This window comes from Thamnophis elegans, chromosome 1, assembly GCF_009769535.1.
Source record: "Thamnophis elegans isolate rThaEle1 chromosome 1, rThaEle1.pri, whole genome shotgun sequence".
Taxonomy (NCBI): domain Eukaryota; kingdom Metazoa; phylum Chordata; class Lepidosauria; order Squamata; family Colubridae; genus Thamnophis; species Thamnophis elegans.
In genome coordinates this window covers 8,149,022-8,169,481 of record NC_045541.1, presented here as the reverse complement: position 1 = coordinate 8,169,481, position 20,460 = coordinate 8,149,022, and the positions used below count along the sequence as shown (strand labels likewise).

The window sequence follows — 20,460 nt, the reverse complement described above, 5'->3', positions numbered from 1 at the left end:
AGTCGACGAAAGCGCGCATTTGACGTCATCACAGCGCGACGAAAACATCGTGCTGTGATCAAAAAATGTAAAAATAAAGCGAAAACCTTACCCTAACCCCCCCAAACCTAACCCTAAACCTAACCCTTAACCTAGCCCTAAATCTAACCCTAAACCTAACCGTTAACGTAACGCTAAACCTAACGCTAACCCTTAACCTAACGCTAAACGTAACCCTAACGCTCTAAACCTAAACCTAAACCTAAACCTAACCCTTACCTTTATGTGAATCGGCTTGCTTTAATTTAATTTTTATTTCAATTTTTAATTTTTTTCGTCACGCTGTGATGACGTCAAATGCGCGCTTTTGTCGATCGCGCTTTTGTGGACCGCGGTTTTGACGGGTCACGCAATTTACACTCTGACTAGCTATGCATTGGATGAGGCTACCATAACTTGTATAATAAATTCTACTGATAATAGGAAAAACACAGGCTTACTAATAAGTTTCAGTAAGTTTACATCTTACTAAAAATTTCCATTCAGATTAAAACTCAGAGCCTTAAGTTGCTTCCCAATTGGGCTCATTAATACCATAGTGTTCATCTTTCTCCATTACTGAAAGGAGAATTTAAAAAAAAATCAGTTTGAAATGACCCAATGAGGTAACTGCAGCATTGACCTTCCTTGCTTGCAAGATTACTTCCCAATCATAAAATCTCATGCAGTAACTAAGTCATTTTACAATATCAGTTCAAAATTCAACACTTCATTGCTTCGTGTTTGGAGTTGTTTGCTTCATGAATTCCTTTATTTAATTTCTATACCTTTCCATCTCAATCAATGACTCTAGGTGGCTTACAATTCCAAAACTATCAACTCAATAAAAATGTCCAAAATAAATATACACAGCAGCCGAGATAGTTAACCAGCTAAAACTAAAGCCAGAAAATGGGGTTTTTAACACCTTCAGTGTCCAAGCTCAAAAACACAGCCATGTTTTTAAAGCCATACGAAAGGTCAAGAGGGTTGGGGTCATTCTAATCTCCAAGAAATGAATGAATGGATGGATGGATGGGTTCCACCGCAAAACCGCACTCGACTAAACCGCGCCCGACTAAACCGCGTCGCTGATGTCATCAACAGCGACAACAGCACGGAGACAGAAGCACGCTGTAAACCCTAAACCTAAAATTAACCCCTAAACCTAAACCTAACCCCCCTAAACCTAACCCTAAACCTAACCCTAAACCTAACCCTTAACCTAACTCTAAACCTAACCCTTAACCTAACTCTAAACCTAATCCTAACCCTTAACCTAACCCTAACCCTAACCCTTAACCTAACCCTTAACCTAACCCTAAACCTAACCCTAACCCTAACCCTAACCCTTAACCTAACCCTAAACCTAACCCTAAACCTAACCCTAAACCTAACCCTTACCTTAAGTTGAATCGGCTTGCTTTCAAAGCGCTATTTAAAGCGCCCTTCTTTCTCCGCGCTGGCTGTTGTCGCCCTGTTGATGATGTCAGTGCCGCAGTTTAATCGGGCGCGGCTTAGTCGAGCGCGGTTTTGACGGGTGGATTGATTTTTGATTAATTATTCCTGAAGAAATTTTGTTCCATTCAGGAGCAAGCTTTAATGGTTTGTGACTTTTTTTTTTTACTCTTTTAGTGCTGAACAAAAAATGAGAGCAGTAAGTCTCATTTTTTGAGACTTTTTGAGACTATTATAAGAATACAAGTTCATACAGGAACATCAACACACATCATCCAAGCAATCCCTATTTGCAACAATCATACTGGCTGAGATTTGTAAGAAAAAGCTTTTAATTGAAGTTAGCCTTCTGTACAAAGCAAAGCAACTTTTGATAAGTAGGAAATGCACTTACTTCTCTGTCTTTTTCATAAATTCTGCCTAGCGAAAAACTGTCATTCTGAATAATCTTCTTCTGCTCCTCTAATTCTGTCTCAAATCTCTTTGTTAAAGATTGCTCTGAGGAAAGGATAAAGTTTTTTTTTAATCTATTATTTAATTCTATTGTGCCTGAGTCCTGGAAACTTGCGTATGAATTTAGCATGGTAATTTGCTATAAATAGCCATGTATGCAGCACCCATATCATACCCTCGTTAATACATTTTAAAAGACACACAAACATATGCTGCTTCTATTGTATCATAAAACTCCAACCGTAAATACAATGTGTATGTAGTAGCAGCTGCCTGCAACTGCAACTTGTAGTAGCAGCTGCCTGCAACTTGTTAGCAAAATACTTTTTCTTGTAGCTTTGTGTTTATTCCATATTGCTAATGCGTTTGCTTCAGAGGTGGGTTCGCACCTATTCGGTAGAACCGGTTCGTCAAATCTACCGAACCGGTTAGAAGAGGTTCCACCAGTGGACCCGGAAAGCAGGCCACACCTACAGAAGAGCTTCCAAAATTTTTTGAAACCCACCACTGACACACACACACGCACAAACATGGAGAAAGAGAAAGAGAAAGAAAGGAAGAAAGAAACACATAAAGAAAGAAAAAAGAAAGAAAAAGTGAGAGAGAGATGAAAGAAAAAAAGGAAAAAGGGACAGAGAGACCAAAGGAAGGAGAGAGAGAGAGAGAGAGAGAGAGAGAGAGAGAGAGAGAGAGAGAGAGAGAGAGAAAACACATGGCTGGCAAGCCACTCCCACCAGGTCACATGGCCGGCAAGCCACTCCCACAAAGGGGGCCACACCTACAGAGTAGGTTCGAAAATATTTTGAAACCCACCACTGGTTTGCTTCCTTCTGTCTTTGACACCTGATTTTCTACTTATTTGTTAATTTATATTTATTTGAGTTATGCAGTATTTATTTATTTGTAGGACAGTTTTTATTAAAATGTAATATATACTGTGACCATATTTTTGTTCCTACTTAGGCTTGGATAGTCTAGGATGGTGCTATGTGCCTGTTTTCTCCCACATTGTTCAATTTTGTTCACCATTTGACATGTTGTGACTCCTCTTCCTCCCTTCACACTACTCCCTACCCCGAAGTTGGTGGTTCTGTTTTCTTAAACCAGAGTGCTCTAAGTCTTTATGCTCGGTCTCAAAATACTCTTAATAATTTTATAATTAGTATTATATTTTTATAGCATTAACTATATAATTATCATGACTAATTTTAAAGGAGCCATGGTGGTGCAGTGGTTGGAATGCAGAATTTCAGGCTAAATTTGCTGACTGCCAGCAGTTCAATCCTGATCGGCTCAAGGTGGACTCAGCCTTCCATCCTTCCGAGGTAGGTAAAATGAGGACCCAGATTGTTGGGGGCTACCCTTGAAAAGCGTTCGGAGACTACAGCTAGTCCAGAATGCAGCCGCGCGAGCGATATTGGGTGTACCGAGATACACCCATATTACACCTGTCCTCCGCGAGCTGCACTGGCTGCCAATTGGTCTCCGGACGCAATTTAAGGTGTTGGTTATTACCTTTAAAGCCCTACATGGTTTAGGACCAGCCTATCTACGAGACCGCCTACTGCCATACACCTCCCAATGTCCAATAAGATCCCACAGGGTGGGCCTCCTTCGGATACCATCAGCCGGTCAGTGTCGGCTGGCGGGCCCCCGGAGGAGAGGCTTCTCTGTGGCTGCTCCGACCCTGTGGAATCAGCTACCCCTAGAGGTCCGGACCTTACCCACTCTCACGGCCTTCAGGAAAGCCGTTAAAACCTGGCTGTTCCGGCAGGCCTAGGGCTGTTGACCTTAGTGTTAAGGTCCAGCCCCGATTAGAACGTATGTGTGTTGTGAATTTTAAACTATTTTTTTACTTATTTTGCTTTTCTTTTTTTCTTCTTTCGTTGTAAGCCGCCCGGAGTCCTCCGGGATTGGGCGGCCTATGAATTTAATAAATGAAATGAAATGAATGAAATGAACTCTGTAAAACTGATTAGAGGGCTGTAAAAGCACTATGAAGCGGTATATAAGTCTAAGTGCTATTGCTATTGCTGTTATAACCTGGAGTATTGTAGATGAGATTATATTATATATTACTATATATACATCAGTGGTGGGATTCAAATAATTAAACAACCGGTTCTCTGCCCTAATGACCATCTGGGTAGGTGGGGCTCGGTGGTCATGTGACTGGGTGGCCAAGTCAAGGTCACTCAGGTCGATGGGCGCTTCACCTTAGCTGTTGCAATGTAATAAGGGTTAACCGGAGAGGCAGTTTCTGTAAGCAGGGCAATAAAGATTAGGCTAGAAACAACACCAGAATGTTTCCTTCCTGCCTTCCTTACAGGATTAGCCCTGTAAAGTGGAAAAAAACAAAAGGAGATTTCTTCCAACAATCGGTTCTCTGAACTACTTAGAAAGTTACTAACTGGTTCTCCCAAATAGGTGCGAACCGGCTGAATCCCACCACTGACATACATGTAAAATAAGGCAAAATATCTGCAGCATTTGGGTATCCTTGCTTATGTGCCTGAAAACTTGCTATGGGGTAATAAATCTCTGAGGAAACAGAAAATAGTGCTTTGATTACAGTAGTACAAGACTAATACATTCCTTTTACTTACTTTGTTGCAATAATGCCTTTTCTCGTTCAGTCCTCTCACTTTTTTTCCATTCCGCCTGTCTTCTCAGCCATTTTTCTTCCATTTCATCAGAAATGCTATCCTACAAGCACAAGCAAGCAAACAGAACCATCAACCAGCTTGAAACATATATGGGCAACAGTTTTGCCTATCAATGCATTAAAATACGTCATTCACATCAAATAGGATATTGTGGTACAATTTAAGAAATATTTCAAAAGTCCTCATGAGTTTATGCTCTTTCACAACTCAGATGTGTGGATCAACTATAACCTCATCAGCACACAAGAGCGAAATTGGGTGTACCGAGGTACACCCACGTTACATCTGTCCCCCGCGAGCTGCACTGGCTACCAATTGGTCTCTGGATGCAATTCAAGGTGTTGGTTATTACCTTTAAAGCCCTACATGGCTTAGGGCCAGTGTACCTGCGAGACCGCCTACTGCCACATACCTCCCAACGGCCGGTAAGATCCCACAGTTTGGGCCTCCTTCGGATGCCGTCAGCTGTTGTCATATAACTCCTTGTGTAGGTGTGGCAGTCACCCATGGCCCAGTGCATAATAGGGCATGCACAGCCACGCTGAACCACACAGGAAAAAACAAACTCCTAAAAGAACATAACATCCTGATAGTTCACTCTAGATGTGCCTTACCCAACGACGCCCAGGATTTGACCATATCTAGACAGAACTTCCCTGAGCAGTAGATTAGCAATTGTAGTTTGACAGGCTGTCTTAAATCACATGCTGATTGCTCCTCCTGCCTTTGTCCTATCTCAATAAAAGGGGGTCCCAGACCCCAATCTGGGTCGCCTCATCCCGAGAAAGCTCGTGTCTGTGTCTTTTCTCAACATTGGCCTCATGAGCGAACCACGGGTACATCACAGTCAGCCAGATAGTGTCGGCTGGCGGGCCCCCGGAGGAGAGCCTTCTCTGTGGCTGCTCTGACTCTTTGGAATCAGCTACCCCCAGAGATCCGGACCATACCCATTCTCATGGCCTTCAGGAAAGCTGTAAAAACTTGGCTGTTCCGGCAGGCCTGGGGCTGTTGACCTTATTGTTGAGGTCTAGCCCCGATTAGAATGAATGCATGTGCTTTGTGAATTTTAAACTATCCTTTTCTTATTGGGCGGCATATAAATATTAATTAAAAAAAGGAAAAAAAGGAAAAAGGGACAGAGAGACAAAAGGAAGGAAAAAGAGAGAGAGAGAGAGAGAGAGAGAGAACACATGGTCAGCAAGCCACTCCCACCAGGTCACATGGCCGGCAAGCCACTCCCACAAAGGAGGCCACACCCACAGAGTAGGTTCGAAAAAAATTTGAAACCCACCAGTGTTCTGTTCTATCTCCAAATTCTAAATATGGTTCCTCAATCCACGAGTTTGACAACCCTACCTGGTACATACGAAATGCATTCTTCAGGTATTTGTATTCCTTCTGCATTGTAGCTGAGGGTGGAAAAAAGGAAAGAAAAAAATGTATTCCATGCATCCAAGTTGTAGCATTATAAACTACTGACTCAAACCCAAAGGTGCTTTTTCAGGAAGCAACTGGACTTTGTTTTTTCTTTGAAGACACTCATTGTGTAATTTTAAATGCAATAGCAACAACTGAAAGAAATACCTGTATATGTGTATGTGTGTGTTTACATCAGCACTGTTTCCTGGCCACTGCTGCAAGTCCCTGCAGTTTTCTATAAGAGCTGAGGTGGCGCAGTGGTTATATGCAGCACTGCAGGCTACTTCAGCTGACTGCAGTTCTGCAGTTCGGCTGTTCAAATCTCACCGGCTCAGGGTTGACTCAGCCTTCCATCCTTCCGAGGTGGGTGAAATGAGGACCCGGATTGTTGTTGGGGGCAATATTCTGACTCTGTAAACCGCTTAGAGAGGGCTGAAAGCCCTATGAAGCGGTATATAAGTCTAACTGCTATTGCTAACTGCTATTTTCTTGGCAAGATTTTAGAAGTGGTTTACTACTGCATTCTTGTGGCAGGACTAGAATTCATGGTCCCCGCAATTTCTATCTTTGTGTCTTAACCCACTACAACAAACTGGTGTATTAAACATCCCATTGTCCCTGGCTACTTATCTATTTCTAATTTCCTTTGTGAAATAATTCTGTGCCCGGAGTCCTACGGGATTAGGCGGCATATAAATGTTATTAAACTTGCAAACTTGCAAACTTGCTCAGTTCCCAGTACACATGTAGACATGAGACAAATTTATAGCCCTCCATCATACCCAATTTTTCTTGCGCAGTCGCCCTCTCGTTCCGCAACTCTTTCTTATACTGCTCTTCCAGATTATTCACTTCTGTTATGTGAAATCCTTGAATGTCTCTGCCAAGACAACGTAACAGCAAGTAAGGTAAAAGAGGCGTTTCTCCACTTGTGGTCTGTTAAGTCCTCTAGTTAGTATGTCTTCATAATAACTTGGAGAGATACACACGAAGTGGTAATGTTGCCTTGGGGAGAAGCTCCTGTTGTACAAGTCACAGACCTGATTTTTGCCAATTTACAATCCTTAATCATATCTAAAAGAAGCATATCCAATCTCGTTATAAAATATCCTTACATTTCAGGAGGAGCTCCTTAGGAGGAAATCAGAAGGCTTCAAATATTCTATGGGGGAAGGGAAATCTACAAAAATCTGTGCATTATCTAGAGAGATGACAGCAAAGCAGCGCTAAAAGTACAGAAGAAACACATACAAGCATGTATTAGGATGGAGAGATAAAGTACGGAAGATCAGCCTTTCATGTATCCATTCCCTTTGTGGTATTGTCAGAAGAATCTAAAGCATGAGATCAATTCAATGCAGATAGTCCTTGCCTTACAACCTTTCAGCCCAGCTAACAGATGATTAGAGCTAGTAGAGAACTCCACAAGGAAGCAGGGAAGCCCATAGCATCTGTTAGCTGTTGACCAGACTTCTTTTGAATGTAATCACACAAGGCACCAGGAGCAAACATTTACTCTTCAGGCCATCTCTCAGAATCCATCTCTTCTCAAAGTCAACTCCGTCTTATGTTTGGTGGGACGCAAAGGAAAGGAAACCCAAAAAAGTCATCAATTCCTTGATATGTTTTGCCCAAAGTAACTAAGGAACATAGCGCCAGTTTTATGAAAAAATCTCCACAGCAAAGCCTTGAAATTACTGGCTCTCTCTTGAATTTGGGAAAATTGGTAACTCCATCCTGTTCTCGAAAAGACCTGTGTACTGTGTAACTTGCACAGGAGCTAAAACTAGGGGTTCACCAACAAATGCGCGCTCGACAAAAGCGCGCTGACGAAAACTGCGAGGTCAAAATCGCACCAACGAATGAGCGCAGAAGCGCGCCGACAACAGCGCTCCTTCAACAAACAACTAATAACAACCTAATAACCCTAACCCTAATCCTAACCCTAAACCTAACCCTAAACCTAACCCTAAACCTAACCCTAAACCTAACCTTGAAGCTAACCCTGAACCTAAACCTTACCTTAACTTAAATCGCGCTTTTGTGGGCGCAGTTTTGTCGGCGCATTGTCGTGGGCGAGTTTATGACGTCGCGGTTTTCTCGCCGCACTTTTGACGTGCGCGCATTTGTCAGGTCACGAAAACTAGGATTTTAGAATACGTTTTCTTACTACAGTGGTACCTCAATGCTCAACATTAATTGGTTCCAAGAGCCACAAAGAGTACAAAAAATTATGAGTACCAAACAATTTCCCCCCATAAGGAATAATGTAGTGAATCACAAGGCAGCTGACATAGACAAGTTCTAGCTTGTGCATTGAGAACTAATGAGAAAGAAAATAACTTTTTAAGGCTCCAAAGCTGCATCTGCTGCGTAGCAGGCACTGATGGGAAGGGAACGCTAACAAGTATTTGGGTTCCAGCAGTAAGGTAGGAAAATTAACTCTGTTCTTTGTGCTTATGCTTGCCTAGGAAGAAAGTCTATCGTGGCGTCAATAGGGAGCTTCCCAGTGGTGCTATTTAGCCAGTTCTATCCAGTTCGGTTGAACTGGTAGCAGTAACAGCAGGAGGCTCTGCCCACCTGTCCAGACATCATCACATCCCGTTTTTGACGCTCTGCACATGCATGGAAGGTCCTACGCATGCACCGAGGTGGCACATGCGCTCACATTTGCAAACTGGTAGCGAAGGTAAGTGAATACCACCCTGGAGATTCTCCACAGAGTAAATAACAGATTTTCAAAGAGCCGAGGTGGCACAGTGGTTAAATGCAGCACTGCAGGCTACTTCAGCTGACTTGCAGTTCTGCAGTTCGGCTGTTCAAATCTCACTGGCTCAGGGTTGACTCAGCCTTCCATCCTTCCGAGGTGGGTAAAATGAGGACCCGGATTGTTGTTGGGGGCGATACGCTGACTCTGTAAACCGCTTAGAGAGGGCTGAAAGCCCTATGAAGCAGTATATAAGTCTAACTGCTATTGCTGTTGCTATTTTTCAGCAGGACTACATCCAGGGAGGGAACTGTTCATTACTGGGCAATACTGCAAATAGAGTACCAGCACTATTTAACTTATGCTGTATGCTGAAACATCCAGATATACTTGCAAGAAAAATTTGCAAAACTTGTATAGACTTAACTTTTGAATAACTCTGAGTTTTCTTTGTTGGCCGTTTTCAGTCACACAAAAATGAACATTAAAGCACAATGTGAATTTTAACAATAATTTATTTTGTATATTTGTGCTATACATTAAAAAAGATTTTCTATGTGACTGAAAATGGCCAATAACACAGATTGAAATAAGGATAATCAATAGTCAAAATATTTTGTGCATTATTATTTCTGAGTTAGCCTCCACAGAACAATGCTAAAAAGTCACACACTGCTTTCTTTCTAAGGATGGGAGGAAGGGAAGCTGTTTCCTTAATATATTGTTATTCCTCCTTCGCTCCTATAACTATGGAAAAAGAAAAGTTACTTCAGGACTGCCAAACAAGTCAGACCTCATTTTATTATCATGTTCCTCTTGCATCTCATTGCATTTTTCTTCCATATCTTTTTCCAGCTAGAAAAAAAGAAAAGACAATTATATTTAATAAGTACTTCCCTAATATATTTTTTTATAGCAGTGTAACTGTATATCTAGATAGCCAGGGAAGTGTTTAAAGACACCGGCTATACTTCAGGAGACTGAATTCTAGGTTCTGTTTTAGTCACAAAGCCAGCTGGTCTGTCTCTCTCTCTCTCTCAGCCCTTGGAAGAAGACAATAGCAAAACCACTTTGCCAAAAAAAAAAATATGCAGGAATCAAGACTGGAATCAAGACTAATTCAAAGGTACACAGTTCAACTGCACATAGAAGTTTTATCTGCAACTGAGGCTAAATACATTCCACTTCATCTCATCTCCACACTAATTCTTCCCATTAATATCTTTGCTTTAGAAGCAGACATAATATGCCTACAGGAAGTACACCTTAAAAAGGAACATATTAACTTACTAGAAAAACCAAAATTAGGAAAATTATATACGTCACTAGCTGATTAAAAAAAAAAGAGGATTTGCAACATATATCAAAGACAGAATAAACTCCAAACTAATCTTTGCTGATGAAGAGGGCAGGACTTTAATGATTAATTTAGAAACAACACAAAAACCGATACTATTAATAGTAATATATGCGCCAAACCAGAACCAACTTGAATTTTATAGAAAAATGCATAATAAAATAAATGAATTACACTATGAAAACATTTGCTTAATTGGGGACTATAATGCAATAGTGGATATAAAGAAGGACTATGAAAGCAAGAAAAAAAAAAAAAACAAGACCAAGAAAAATACAGTACCAAAGTCCTTCTTTGAAATGACAACAGAGTGTAAATTACATGATATATGGAGGGAAATGCATGAATCACGAAAACAATATACATTTTATTTGAACCCCCACCAATCCTGGTCGAGAATAGACATGGCTTGGACATCATCGGGCCTACGAAACGAATTAGAAGAAATTGAAATAGAAACTGATGAATGGGCAGATCATAATCCGATAAAATTAAAATGGAAAGGCCAAAAAAGGAAAAAGAGATGGATGATGAACCAAAATTTGGTAAAAGAGACAGAATATACTCAAATGTTAGAAAAAGAGCTAAAACTATTCTTTGGGGTGAATAAAAAAGAAGACACATCACTGAAAAATCTCTGGGACACCACGAAAGTGTAGATAAGAGGACTCACGGTTGCCTATGCAGCGAGGAAAAACAAGTTGCACCTATTCGGTAGAACCGGTTCGTCAAATCTACCGAACCAGTTAGAAGAGATTCCACCAGTGGACCCGGAAAGCAGGCCACACCTACAGAAGAGCTTCCAAAAAATTTTGAAACCCACCACTCACTCACACACACACACACACACACACACACACACACACTCACACAGAGAGAGAAAGAGAAAGAAAGGAAGAAAGGAAGAAAGAAAGAAAGAAAGAAAAAGAGAGAGATGAAAGAAAAAAGGAAAAAGGGACAGAGAAACAAAAGGAAGGAGAGAGAGAGAGAGAGAGAGAGAAAGAAAAAAAGAAAGAAAGAAAGAAAGAAAGAAAGAAAGAAAGAAAACACATGGCCAGCAAGCCACTCCTACCAGGTTACATGGCCGGCAAGCCACTCCCACAAAGGAGGCCACACCCACAGAGTAGGTTCGAAAATTTTTGAAACCCACCACTGCATGGTGGACATGCAAGGTGGCAAAAAAAATATTGGGAAAAAAGTTAAATATTGGTTGGAAACTGGAGACATTCCTATTAGGTATAACAACGACTAAATATAAAAAAGAGACCCTATATTTAATGTTACATATATTTACAACGGCTAGGATTGCATTTGCGCAGATGTGGAAGAATAAGTCGACACCAAATGAAGATAAAATAATAAGAAAAGTTCTAAACTGCATGGAGATGGACAAGCTAACTAAAGAAATCCAAGGAAAGGAAGAGACAGATTATTATTTAGTATGGGGGAAATGGTACAGGTGGTTGAGGGAAAGAAATAAAGGTTAACAATAATACCCTAAGAAAGATAAAAGTTACAAACCAAGGAAAAAGGCTACACAAGCAGAATAAGACAAAGTCTGCCTGATGCATATAACTGAAATATAGATAGATAAGTAAAAGATAATGAAATAAGAGGGTTAAAATGGTGAAATTCAATGGAAGTGTATTAGGAGGGAAAATAGTCTATTTAAAATGTACCGATTCAAAACTGCTACCAAAAGGAACATGAAATTCCAGTGTTTTGTATAAATGTATGTCTTTGTTATTGTGTTTATGTGTTTAAAATAAAAAATAATAATATCTTTGCTTTAGAAATGTCTTTTAAATTCAGTCCACCTAACTTGATAGTAATTTCTGGCTTCTGGAAGGGGTCAAAATAATTTCCTCCAACCAGTAGTCTCTCTCCCACTATAGAAAAAACTTCTGAAATATCTACAGGAAGATTCGCAACCATTATGATTACCTGTTATGTGTCACTTGATGATCTCGGCGCAATTGCTCTATAATAGCTGTCAGCTCAGAAATCTGCTCCACTAAATCAGCAACAACATCTTCCCTACAAATATAGTGTACAAATTGTTCCAGAGAAACAATAATTATTACTTTAAATGCAAAAATATTTGGATGTAAATGAATAGAACTGATTTGTTGCAATGTGCTCTACTAGGGGCTCTCCTTGAAGACCTGTCAGAATTTACAACTGGTACAAAATGCAGAGGTGCAGAGAGGAATGGATGCCTTTGGGAATGTCCCTATGTAATCACTGACTGTGAGCTGCATTCGTTGTCCGAGTGCAATTCAAGATGCTGGTTATTAACTATAAAGCTCTTGGCATAGAGTCTTGTTCTGACCCCCCCGCATTCCTACACCAAAGCACGCCGAGACAAAGATACTTCAAAGATTTATTAACACACAGACTAGACTTTGGCAGCAATCCAGCACAGACTAACCTTGGCAGCAATCCAGCCTGCCAAGAGAGCCACGATAGCTTCTCCAGTTCTAGTAAATACGTTGACTCCTGCGACGAGCGTGTGGAAAGCCATTCCTTTTATAGTCTTGAGAGGAGCCTAATTACCACCAGCTGAGTTCAATTATCTCCTGTAACTGCGTAACTGTTCTTTACGCCCTATTAGCCCTCCACTGCCGGGCATCCAGGGCCAACTCCCTTGTCTCCTCCCCACTGCTCCAGTGCATGATGTCAGGATCACACTCCCTTGTCTCCTCCCCACTACTCCAAGGCTTGACTTTGGGAGCATGCTCCCTTTGGCTCTCACTGCTGCTCCAGGCCTCAGGCACCTCCTGGTGGCCAACCAGCCTCTCTGCGCCTTGCTCAGAGTCGGAACCCTGTCCAGGGTCCTCCACATCTTCCAGAGCCGACTCAGAGGGCCTCTCGCTGTCGGAGTCTGGTGGCAGCTCCAACGGCTCCTGCTGGGCCACAAATCTGGATCCCTCAGAGAGCGCCTATCGCCAGCTGCTTCTGCCCACCCTGTTCATTTTAGAACTGTGTACACTCCAAATCCCTTCTATTAAATCATTCATTCATTCACTCACTCACATCACCTCACTCATTCATTCATTCATTTTTTGTACGGCCATTCATCTCAACAATGGGAGGTGAACATCTGCCAATTGCAGATGGCCACACTGCTTGGATCTTACAACATCCTAGGTTCTTCATTGCCTGTGCAACTAAAGAACTGTCAGCTGTGACGTGGCATTGGTTGTGAAACAAGTCACAATTTGTTAAATTTATATATTACCCAAGTCCCAGCAACTCTGGGGAGTTTACGATCATTAAATCATTGAAAAGCAAAGAACAATAGAAAAACTCTACATATGGACGAAAACAGTATAAGACCGAAGAACAATGACAATAAAAAATTGAACCCGGAAGGGAACAAAAATGGGGAAAGAAGCATCTGTCATGCAGAGGTGGGTTGCTCCTGGTTTGGCCCGGATCGGCTGAACTGGTAGTGGTGGCGGTGGGAGGCTCCTCCCAGCCACCTGGACGCTTCTGCGCATGCCCCCATCTATTCTCTGCCTCCCGAGTCTCAACTGATCGGGAGGAAATGGGGATGTTGCAGTAACCTTCCCTTGGAATTGGAAGGGAATGGAGATTTTACAGTATCTTCCCCTGTCATGGCCCCCAAGCCACACCCGCCAAGCCAAGCCATGCCCACCAAGCCACACCCACAGAACCTGTAGTAAAAAAAATTTGAATCCCACCAATACTCCCAATGACAGTTAGATAGATAGATAGGTAGGTAGGTAGGTAGGTAGGTAGGTAGGTAGGTAGGTAGGTAGGTAGGTAGGTAGGTGTAGTTAGAAATAGCTCCTCCGGCATTTTTATCTGAATTTACTAATAAGTAGAAATGCATTCTAAAGGGATAATTCTATCAATCTGATACAGTCAAAATAAAATGGTATAGGACAGTTTCCCATTTCAATATAAACTTAAAAAAACAAAAAAAAACAAGATGATACAACAAAGATTAGAAACACAAGTTGAACTAGGGAAGAAAATGGTAAGTGAGGCACCTGTCTACCATAGATGAGTTCAAATCATCAGGACCAGATGGATTACACCCCAGGGTTCTGAAGGAACTGACAGATGAGATTTCAGAACCACTGAACTATATCTTTCAGAGATCCTGGAGCACTGGGGAGCTGCCAGAGGACTGGAAAAGAGCTGATGTGGTTCCCATCTTCAAAAAGGAAAAAAAAATAGATCCAGGAAACTACAGACCTACAGCCTGACCTCAATACCAGGAAGATTCTGGAAAAGAAAAATCAAGCAATGAATTAGCGAACACCTAGAAGTAAACAAAGTAATAGCCAAAAGCCACATGGATTTGCAAAAACAGATCATGCCAGACTAATCTTATTGAATTCTTTGACAAAGTGACAAAATTAGTGGCCAGAGGAATGCCGTTGATATAATTTACTTGGACTTCAGTAAGGATTTGATAAAGTAGACCATAGACTACCACTAGATAAAATAGAAAAATGTGGGCTAGACAGCATCACCACCAGATGGATTCGTAACTGGCTGACCAACCGCACTCAATGTGTAGTCCTCAATCGAACTGCATCTACATGGAAGGAAGTATGCAGTGGAGTACCCCAAGGCTCTGTTTTAGGGCCATACTCTTCAACATCTTCATCAATGATTTGGATGAGGGAATAAATGGAGAACGCATCAAATTTGCAGATGACACCAAGCTGGCAGGAATAGCCAACACTCCAGAAGATAGGCTTAAGATGCAGAAGGCTCTTGACAAACTTGAACATTGAGCACTATCTAATAAAATGAAATTCAATGGTGAAAAGAGTAAGGGTTCTACATTTAGGAAAGAAAAATGAAATGCACAGGTACAGTAGAGGGGGTACCTTCCTCAATAGTAGTACTGTGAGAGGGATCTTGGAATCCTAGTGGACAACCATTTAATATGAGCCAAGCAGCTGCCAAAAAGCCAACACAGTTCTAGGCTACATAAACAGAGGGATAGAATCAAGATCATGTGAAGTGTTAATATCACTTTATAATGCCTTGGTAAGGCCACACTTGGAATACTGTATTCAGTTTGGTCACCACGATATAAAAAAGATGTGGAACTCTAGAAAGAATGCAGAGAAGAGCAGCAAAGATGATTAGGGGACTGGAGACTAAACATATGAGAATGGTTTACAGGAACTGATTGTGTCTAGTTTAATGAAAAGAAGGACCAGGGGAGACATAATAGCAGTGTTCCAATATCTCAGGGGTTGCCACAAAGAAGAGGGAGTCAAACTATTCTCCAGGGCACCTGAGGGTAGAACAAGAAGCAATGGGTGGAAACTAATCAAGGAGAGAAGCAACTTAGAACTGAGGAGAAATTTCCTGACAGTTAGAACAATTAATCAGTGGAACAGCTTGCTCCAGAAGTTGTGAATGCTCCAACACTGGAAGTCTTTAAGAAGATGTTGGATAGCCATTTGTCTGAAACGGTATAGCGTTTCCTGGCTAGGCAGGGGTTTGGACTAGAAGACCTCCAAGGTCCCTTCCAACTCTGCTATTGTATTGTATTGTATTGAGGTCAACAGCAACTCCACCTTGGAATCTGAAATGTTCCCAATTTTACTATCATTTATGATTGTCTCTTCAATTCAGGAGGCTCTTTTGAATACCCCTGAAAAGGAGACTTTTAACCATAAAGGTTTGTAACTACAAAAGAATTTCCTGTAGGGAGAATTTCAACTAATTCAGCAGACAAGCAACCTGACACCCTCCAGTTTATTTAGCTTAGGACTCATAAATCCTGTATAGGGTTTTCACGTCTTAGGGAAACAGTGCAGTGGTGGGTTGCCAATTTTTTTACTATCAGTTTGGGTGCGCTCCCGTGCACTCTTGAGACACTTCTGCGCATGTACAGAAGCGTCCGGGCGGGTGGCCAGAGCCTCCCTCCATATTTACTACCCGTTTGCCCGATCCGGGCCGAACCAGGAGCAACCCACCTCTGAAACAGCGCTGTAATATAATTTATATGGCTTTCTTTACCTTTTTCTGTAAAAGGCAGCAGGCAGTGATGAAGCTGATGAAACGGTCCTTCTTTACTCCAGAGTAGGCACTCAGATAAGTGCACCAGTGCTTAACACACCGGATTTGTTTTGTAGAAAAAAAATCCAGGGCAACAGATTTGGTACACTGTTCCTCAAAATATTTCGTAAACTCAGATTAAAATAGACCATAAAGAAATGAGATTAACCCGATTAACAGAATACAGGATTATAGAGGAGCAAACAGAACAGAAGACACATTTAGCCACTATACTGATTGCAATCCAAGAAAACCATAAGGATCAAAACTGTATCAGTGCTTACGTTTCAAGCTTAGGTGGAGTGCTACAAGAGATGAGAAAAGGAAAGGGAGAGAGAGAGAGAAAAGCAGTATAAATCTCCATTGCATTCTATTAAATACATTCATTTTATAAAGTCATTGTATTCAACATCTAATCTATTATGTGGGTATAGAGAAACTATAGGCTGAATTTTGTGGATTATACTATTTTGCAAATTCTGAAGTCTGCAGGCATAACGTAATTACAGCAATTACAAGCATCGTGTCTTAATACAATAAAGGATTTTGGGGGTGTTATTAGAGCTTTCAGATTGAGACTCAGATCTGCAAAGAACATAAAACAAGCTGAATGTGATGATCAAATGATTGAGACAAATAATTTAAATTGTCTCAATTACCACTATTATGTAATGCCTATTTTATTTAAATCTCTAGACAATCCCATTACAGTGGAAAATCATAAGAGAAATCCATTCAGTTGAATCACACACTGAATCAAAATCTCCTCTTAAATATGAGTTGTAAATGTATTTCAGGCTAAACTCGAGTCTCAAAAATCAACATTTTCCCAACAATAAGATGTAAGAAATATCCCAAGCAGATGTATAAACAGTTTAAGGGTTTTGTAAGATAGGAAATGCTTGTTTCCTTTTTCTGGGGAGTGTGTCAGAGGGAAGGGAAGAGAAAATTAACTGGGTCTAGTCATATCCATGGCCAAATTCTAGATTTCTTCATAGATTTCTATACGCCGTTCTCACTTTCACTGTAGGACAGAAAAAAAGCATCTGTTTTGAACTTGAGTCTTTTGTATTTATCTTAATAGGACATAAGCTGTAAACCACCATGATGCCAAAATGGTGAGACATTGGCACTGATGCAGACATGCACATGCCATTATGATTCACCTCGACAAAGATCTCGGATGCAGAGTTGTAAACCTTGTGATAATATACATCAGCAGGCATTTATTTATTCTCTTGCCTCCTCTGCATATACTGTAGGAAGTTATCACCCAGCCCTCTCCCAGAAAAATGAAATATCCTAGGAAATATTGAAAGGCAGAATATTTCTCTGGATGTGAAAAGAAAGAAACATGTTTTAAAAGACAGAATAGCTGCCCGTAGCTTCCTGCCCATCCCCACTTTGTCAATGGGCCATTAAGAAGGCCAAGCTAATCCCTTTACATCAGGGGTGGGTTTCTCGCCCCGTTCCAACCGGTTCGGTTGGAACGAGGCCGGTGGCGTCCTCGCGCACGCGTGCGGCACACATGTGCACGCGCGCGGCGCACGCATGCGTACTAGCGTCTGTGCGATGCTCCAGCTGCTCCTGGAGGATCGCGCAGGCGCTGTATGCGTCCTGCGCATGCGTGGAAGCGCAGAATTCATCAAAACCGGGTAAGGAGTGGGCGCGGGGGCGCGGGCGCGCGCGGGCACGGGGGGGGGGGGCTTTGCCGTTCCCGGAAGTTACTTACTTCCGGGTTCGGCGACCAACCGGTTCGCAGGGACCGCCGCGAACCGGTTGAAACCCACCCCTGCTTTACATAATAAAGACTTCTCCACTTCAGCTACAGGGGGGATGGGATTAAAGCATGATAATATTGGCCCTTTACTCAACTGACCACATGGCATCTGAGAACTCAAGCAAACCTGGATTCAAAACACAGCCTAGAGAGTAGCCCCTGCATGGCCCCATGGGAGTCTGACAACCAATCAGAATACATTTCTTACACAGGAACAGGAAACAGAGGTGGGTTATAAAAAGGTTATAAAAGCCTAGCAAGCCCCTCCTTCAGCCCTTCTTTCTTCTTCTCCACCAACATTGAAGCATGTGATCACCTTTTCTGTTCAGGGCTCAAGCCATGTGGTCCTGTCCACCAATAAAACCATCTTTCCAAGCAGCCTCCACGTCTCCAGTGTCTTTTCCCCCACTTGGAGCCGAACCCAGAAGGACATTCCTTTCATCAATACCCTTGAACCTAAGATGTCCTTCTTGAGCCTAACAACCTATTGCTTTTCAGATGTGCAAGACTTCATCATGGAATCCCAGCCAATATGGTCTTTGGTTATAGTACCTGGAGATTACAGAGGTGGTGAAAGCTAACACATTAGAAAGGCAGGCTGCTCTATTTGACCTTTGCCCTCTTCCTCCATTAAAATAGTTTTCTGGATATGTTCAGATAGCAAAAAAACACCTCTGAATTCTCTCTCAAAATTTAGTGGGAATCTGTATAAAGAGGTGCAGGTTTAACTAGTTGCATTGTTCCCACAAACATGAAATAAGAAAACATTGATAATATATCACAGAGCAAGAAGTTAGGAATCATGCTATGTAAATACGTGATCTGGCCACTATGAAAGATTACCCAGGCACGGGAGTTTTGATGCGTTCTTGTGTAGGCTTTGGTTTCTCAAAGAATTCTTCACCCAATGTGACATCAATATGTTCCTTACTGTGAGACAAGGTAAAACCAGGCGTGATCTCTTCTTCAATTATTTTGGATATCTGGGAAAAGAAAAAGAAAGTAACCTTAGAAGAATAGTTTCAGAATCCAAACCAGTTACACTTCTTGAAATTGAATGTATTAAAGCATTTTGATCTGGCTCTTTAGCCTTAAATGCTGTCTTCTCATAAATGAAGCCAGAATTATATGCAACTGGAAAGCTGATGTGTGCTGTCCTTTTTTTCTAATCTTAGGAAACCTCAGGCTGACTGATAAATATTTATTCCTGAATACTTAATATTTTGACAATATCATTTGCTTAAAACAATTGGGAAAGAAAGTAGCAATAGCAATAGCAATAGCAGTTAGACTTATATACCGCTTCATAGGGCTTTCAGCCCTCTCTACGCGGTTTACAGAGTCAGCATATCGCCCCCACAGTCTGGGTCCTCATTTTACCCACCTCGGAAGGATGGAAGGCTGAGTCAACCTTGAGCCGGTGAGATTTGAACAGCCGAACTGCAGAACTGCAGTCAGCTGAAGTAGCCTGCAGTGCTGCATTTAACCACTGCGCCACCTCGGCTCTGTACACAAAATAGAGTCTACATTTTCTGGAGAAATGTCATAATCGTACATCCTGCCTGTTCGGACACAGAGTCATCCAATATGGAATCATTCAGAACATTATTGCAAGGTCAAAAAGAAAAACCAAAATTCCAAACTGCTCACATAACAATATTTAAATATTAACAAATGAAAACAAGCCGTCACTTAATAAGAAGAATAGATGATGTTAAATATCTTAGTAGGGAGTGAAGCCTTGGGATGAAGGCTTCATTCCGAGTCGCCTTCCAGGCGGGAAAAATGATAGTTTAAAATCATTGCCTCACATTACAGGTGGGAAAATAGAGCAACCTCAGTGGTTGTGATGCCTGACAGCTCCTTTTAAAAGAGAGAACTCGCGGATACAGAGGTGGGTTCCTACCAGTTCGCACCAGTTCGGTAGAACCGGTTCGTCAAATCTACTGAACCGGTTAGAAGAGGTTCCACCAGTGGACCCGGAAAGCAGGCCACACCTACAGAAGAGGTTCCAAAACTTTTTGAAACCCACTCTCTCTCTCTCTCTCTCTCTCTCTCTCTCTCCCTCTCCCTCCCTCCCTCTCTCTCCCTCTCTCTCTCTCTCACACACACACAGACTGACATAGAGAGAGAAAGAGAAAGAAAGGAAGAAATAAATAAAGAAAAAAGAAAAAAGAAGAAAAAGTGAGAGAGATGAAGAAAAAAGGAAAAAGGGACAGAGAGACAAAAGGAAGGAAAGAGAGAGAGGAAGAGAGAGAGGGAGGGAGGGAGAGGGAGAGGGAGAGGGAGAGAGAGAGAGAGAGAGAGGAAGAGAGAGAGAGAGAATAGCAATAGCAATAGCAATAGCAATAGCAGTTAGACTTATATACCGCTTCATAGGGCTTTCAGCCCCCTCTAAGCGGTTTACAGAGTCAGCATATTGCCCCCAACAATCCGGGTCCTCATTTTACCCACCTCGGAAGGATGGAAGGCTGAGTCAACCTTGAGCCGGTGAGATTTGAACAGCCGAACTGCAGAACTGCAGTCAGCTGAAGTAGCCTGCAGT

General features: G+C 41.8%; 1 protein-coding gene across 1 annotated transcript in view; it reads right to left on the bottom strand.

Annotated features, from left to right (window-relative positions):
• FLACC1 (flagellum associated containing coiled-coil domains 1) overlaps window positions 1-20,460 on the bottom strand; it is a 39,616-nt gene that overhangs the window by 12,835 nt on the left and 6,321 nt on the right. The window contains exons 4-12 of the mRNA XM_032234925.1: window positions 18,759-18,898; window positions 16,420-16,440; window positions 12,023-12,115; window positions 11,758-11,770; window positions 9,515-9,576; window positions 6,797-6,894; window positions 5,952-6,004; window positions 4,536-4,635; window positions 1,871-1,974 (exon numbers count right to left, since the gene is read on the bottom strand). Coding sequence (XP_032090816.1) covers window positions 1,871-1,974; window positions 4,536-4,635; window positions 5,952-6,004; window positions 6,797-6,894; window positions 9,515-9,576; window positions 11,758-11,770; window positions 12,023-12,115; window positions 16,420-16,440; window positions 18,759-18,898 — 684 coding nt within the window. The remainder of the gene's footprint in view (window positions 1-1,870; window positions 1,975-4,535; window positions 4,636-5,951; window positions 6,005-6,796; window positions 6,895-9,514; window positions 9,577-11,757; window positions 11,771-12,022; window positions 12,116-16,419; window positions 16,441-18,758; window positions 18,899-20,460) is intronic.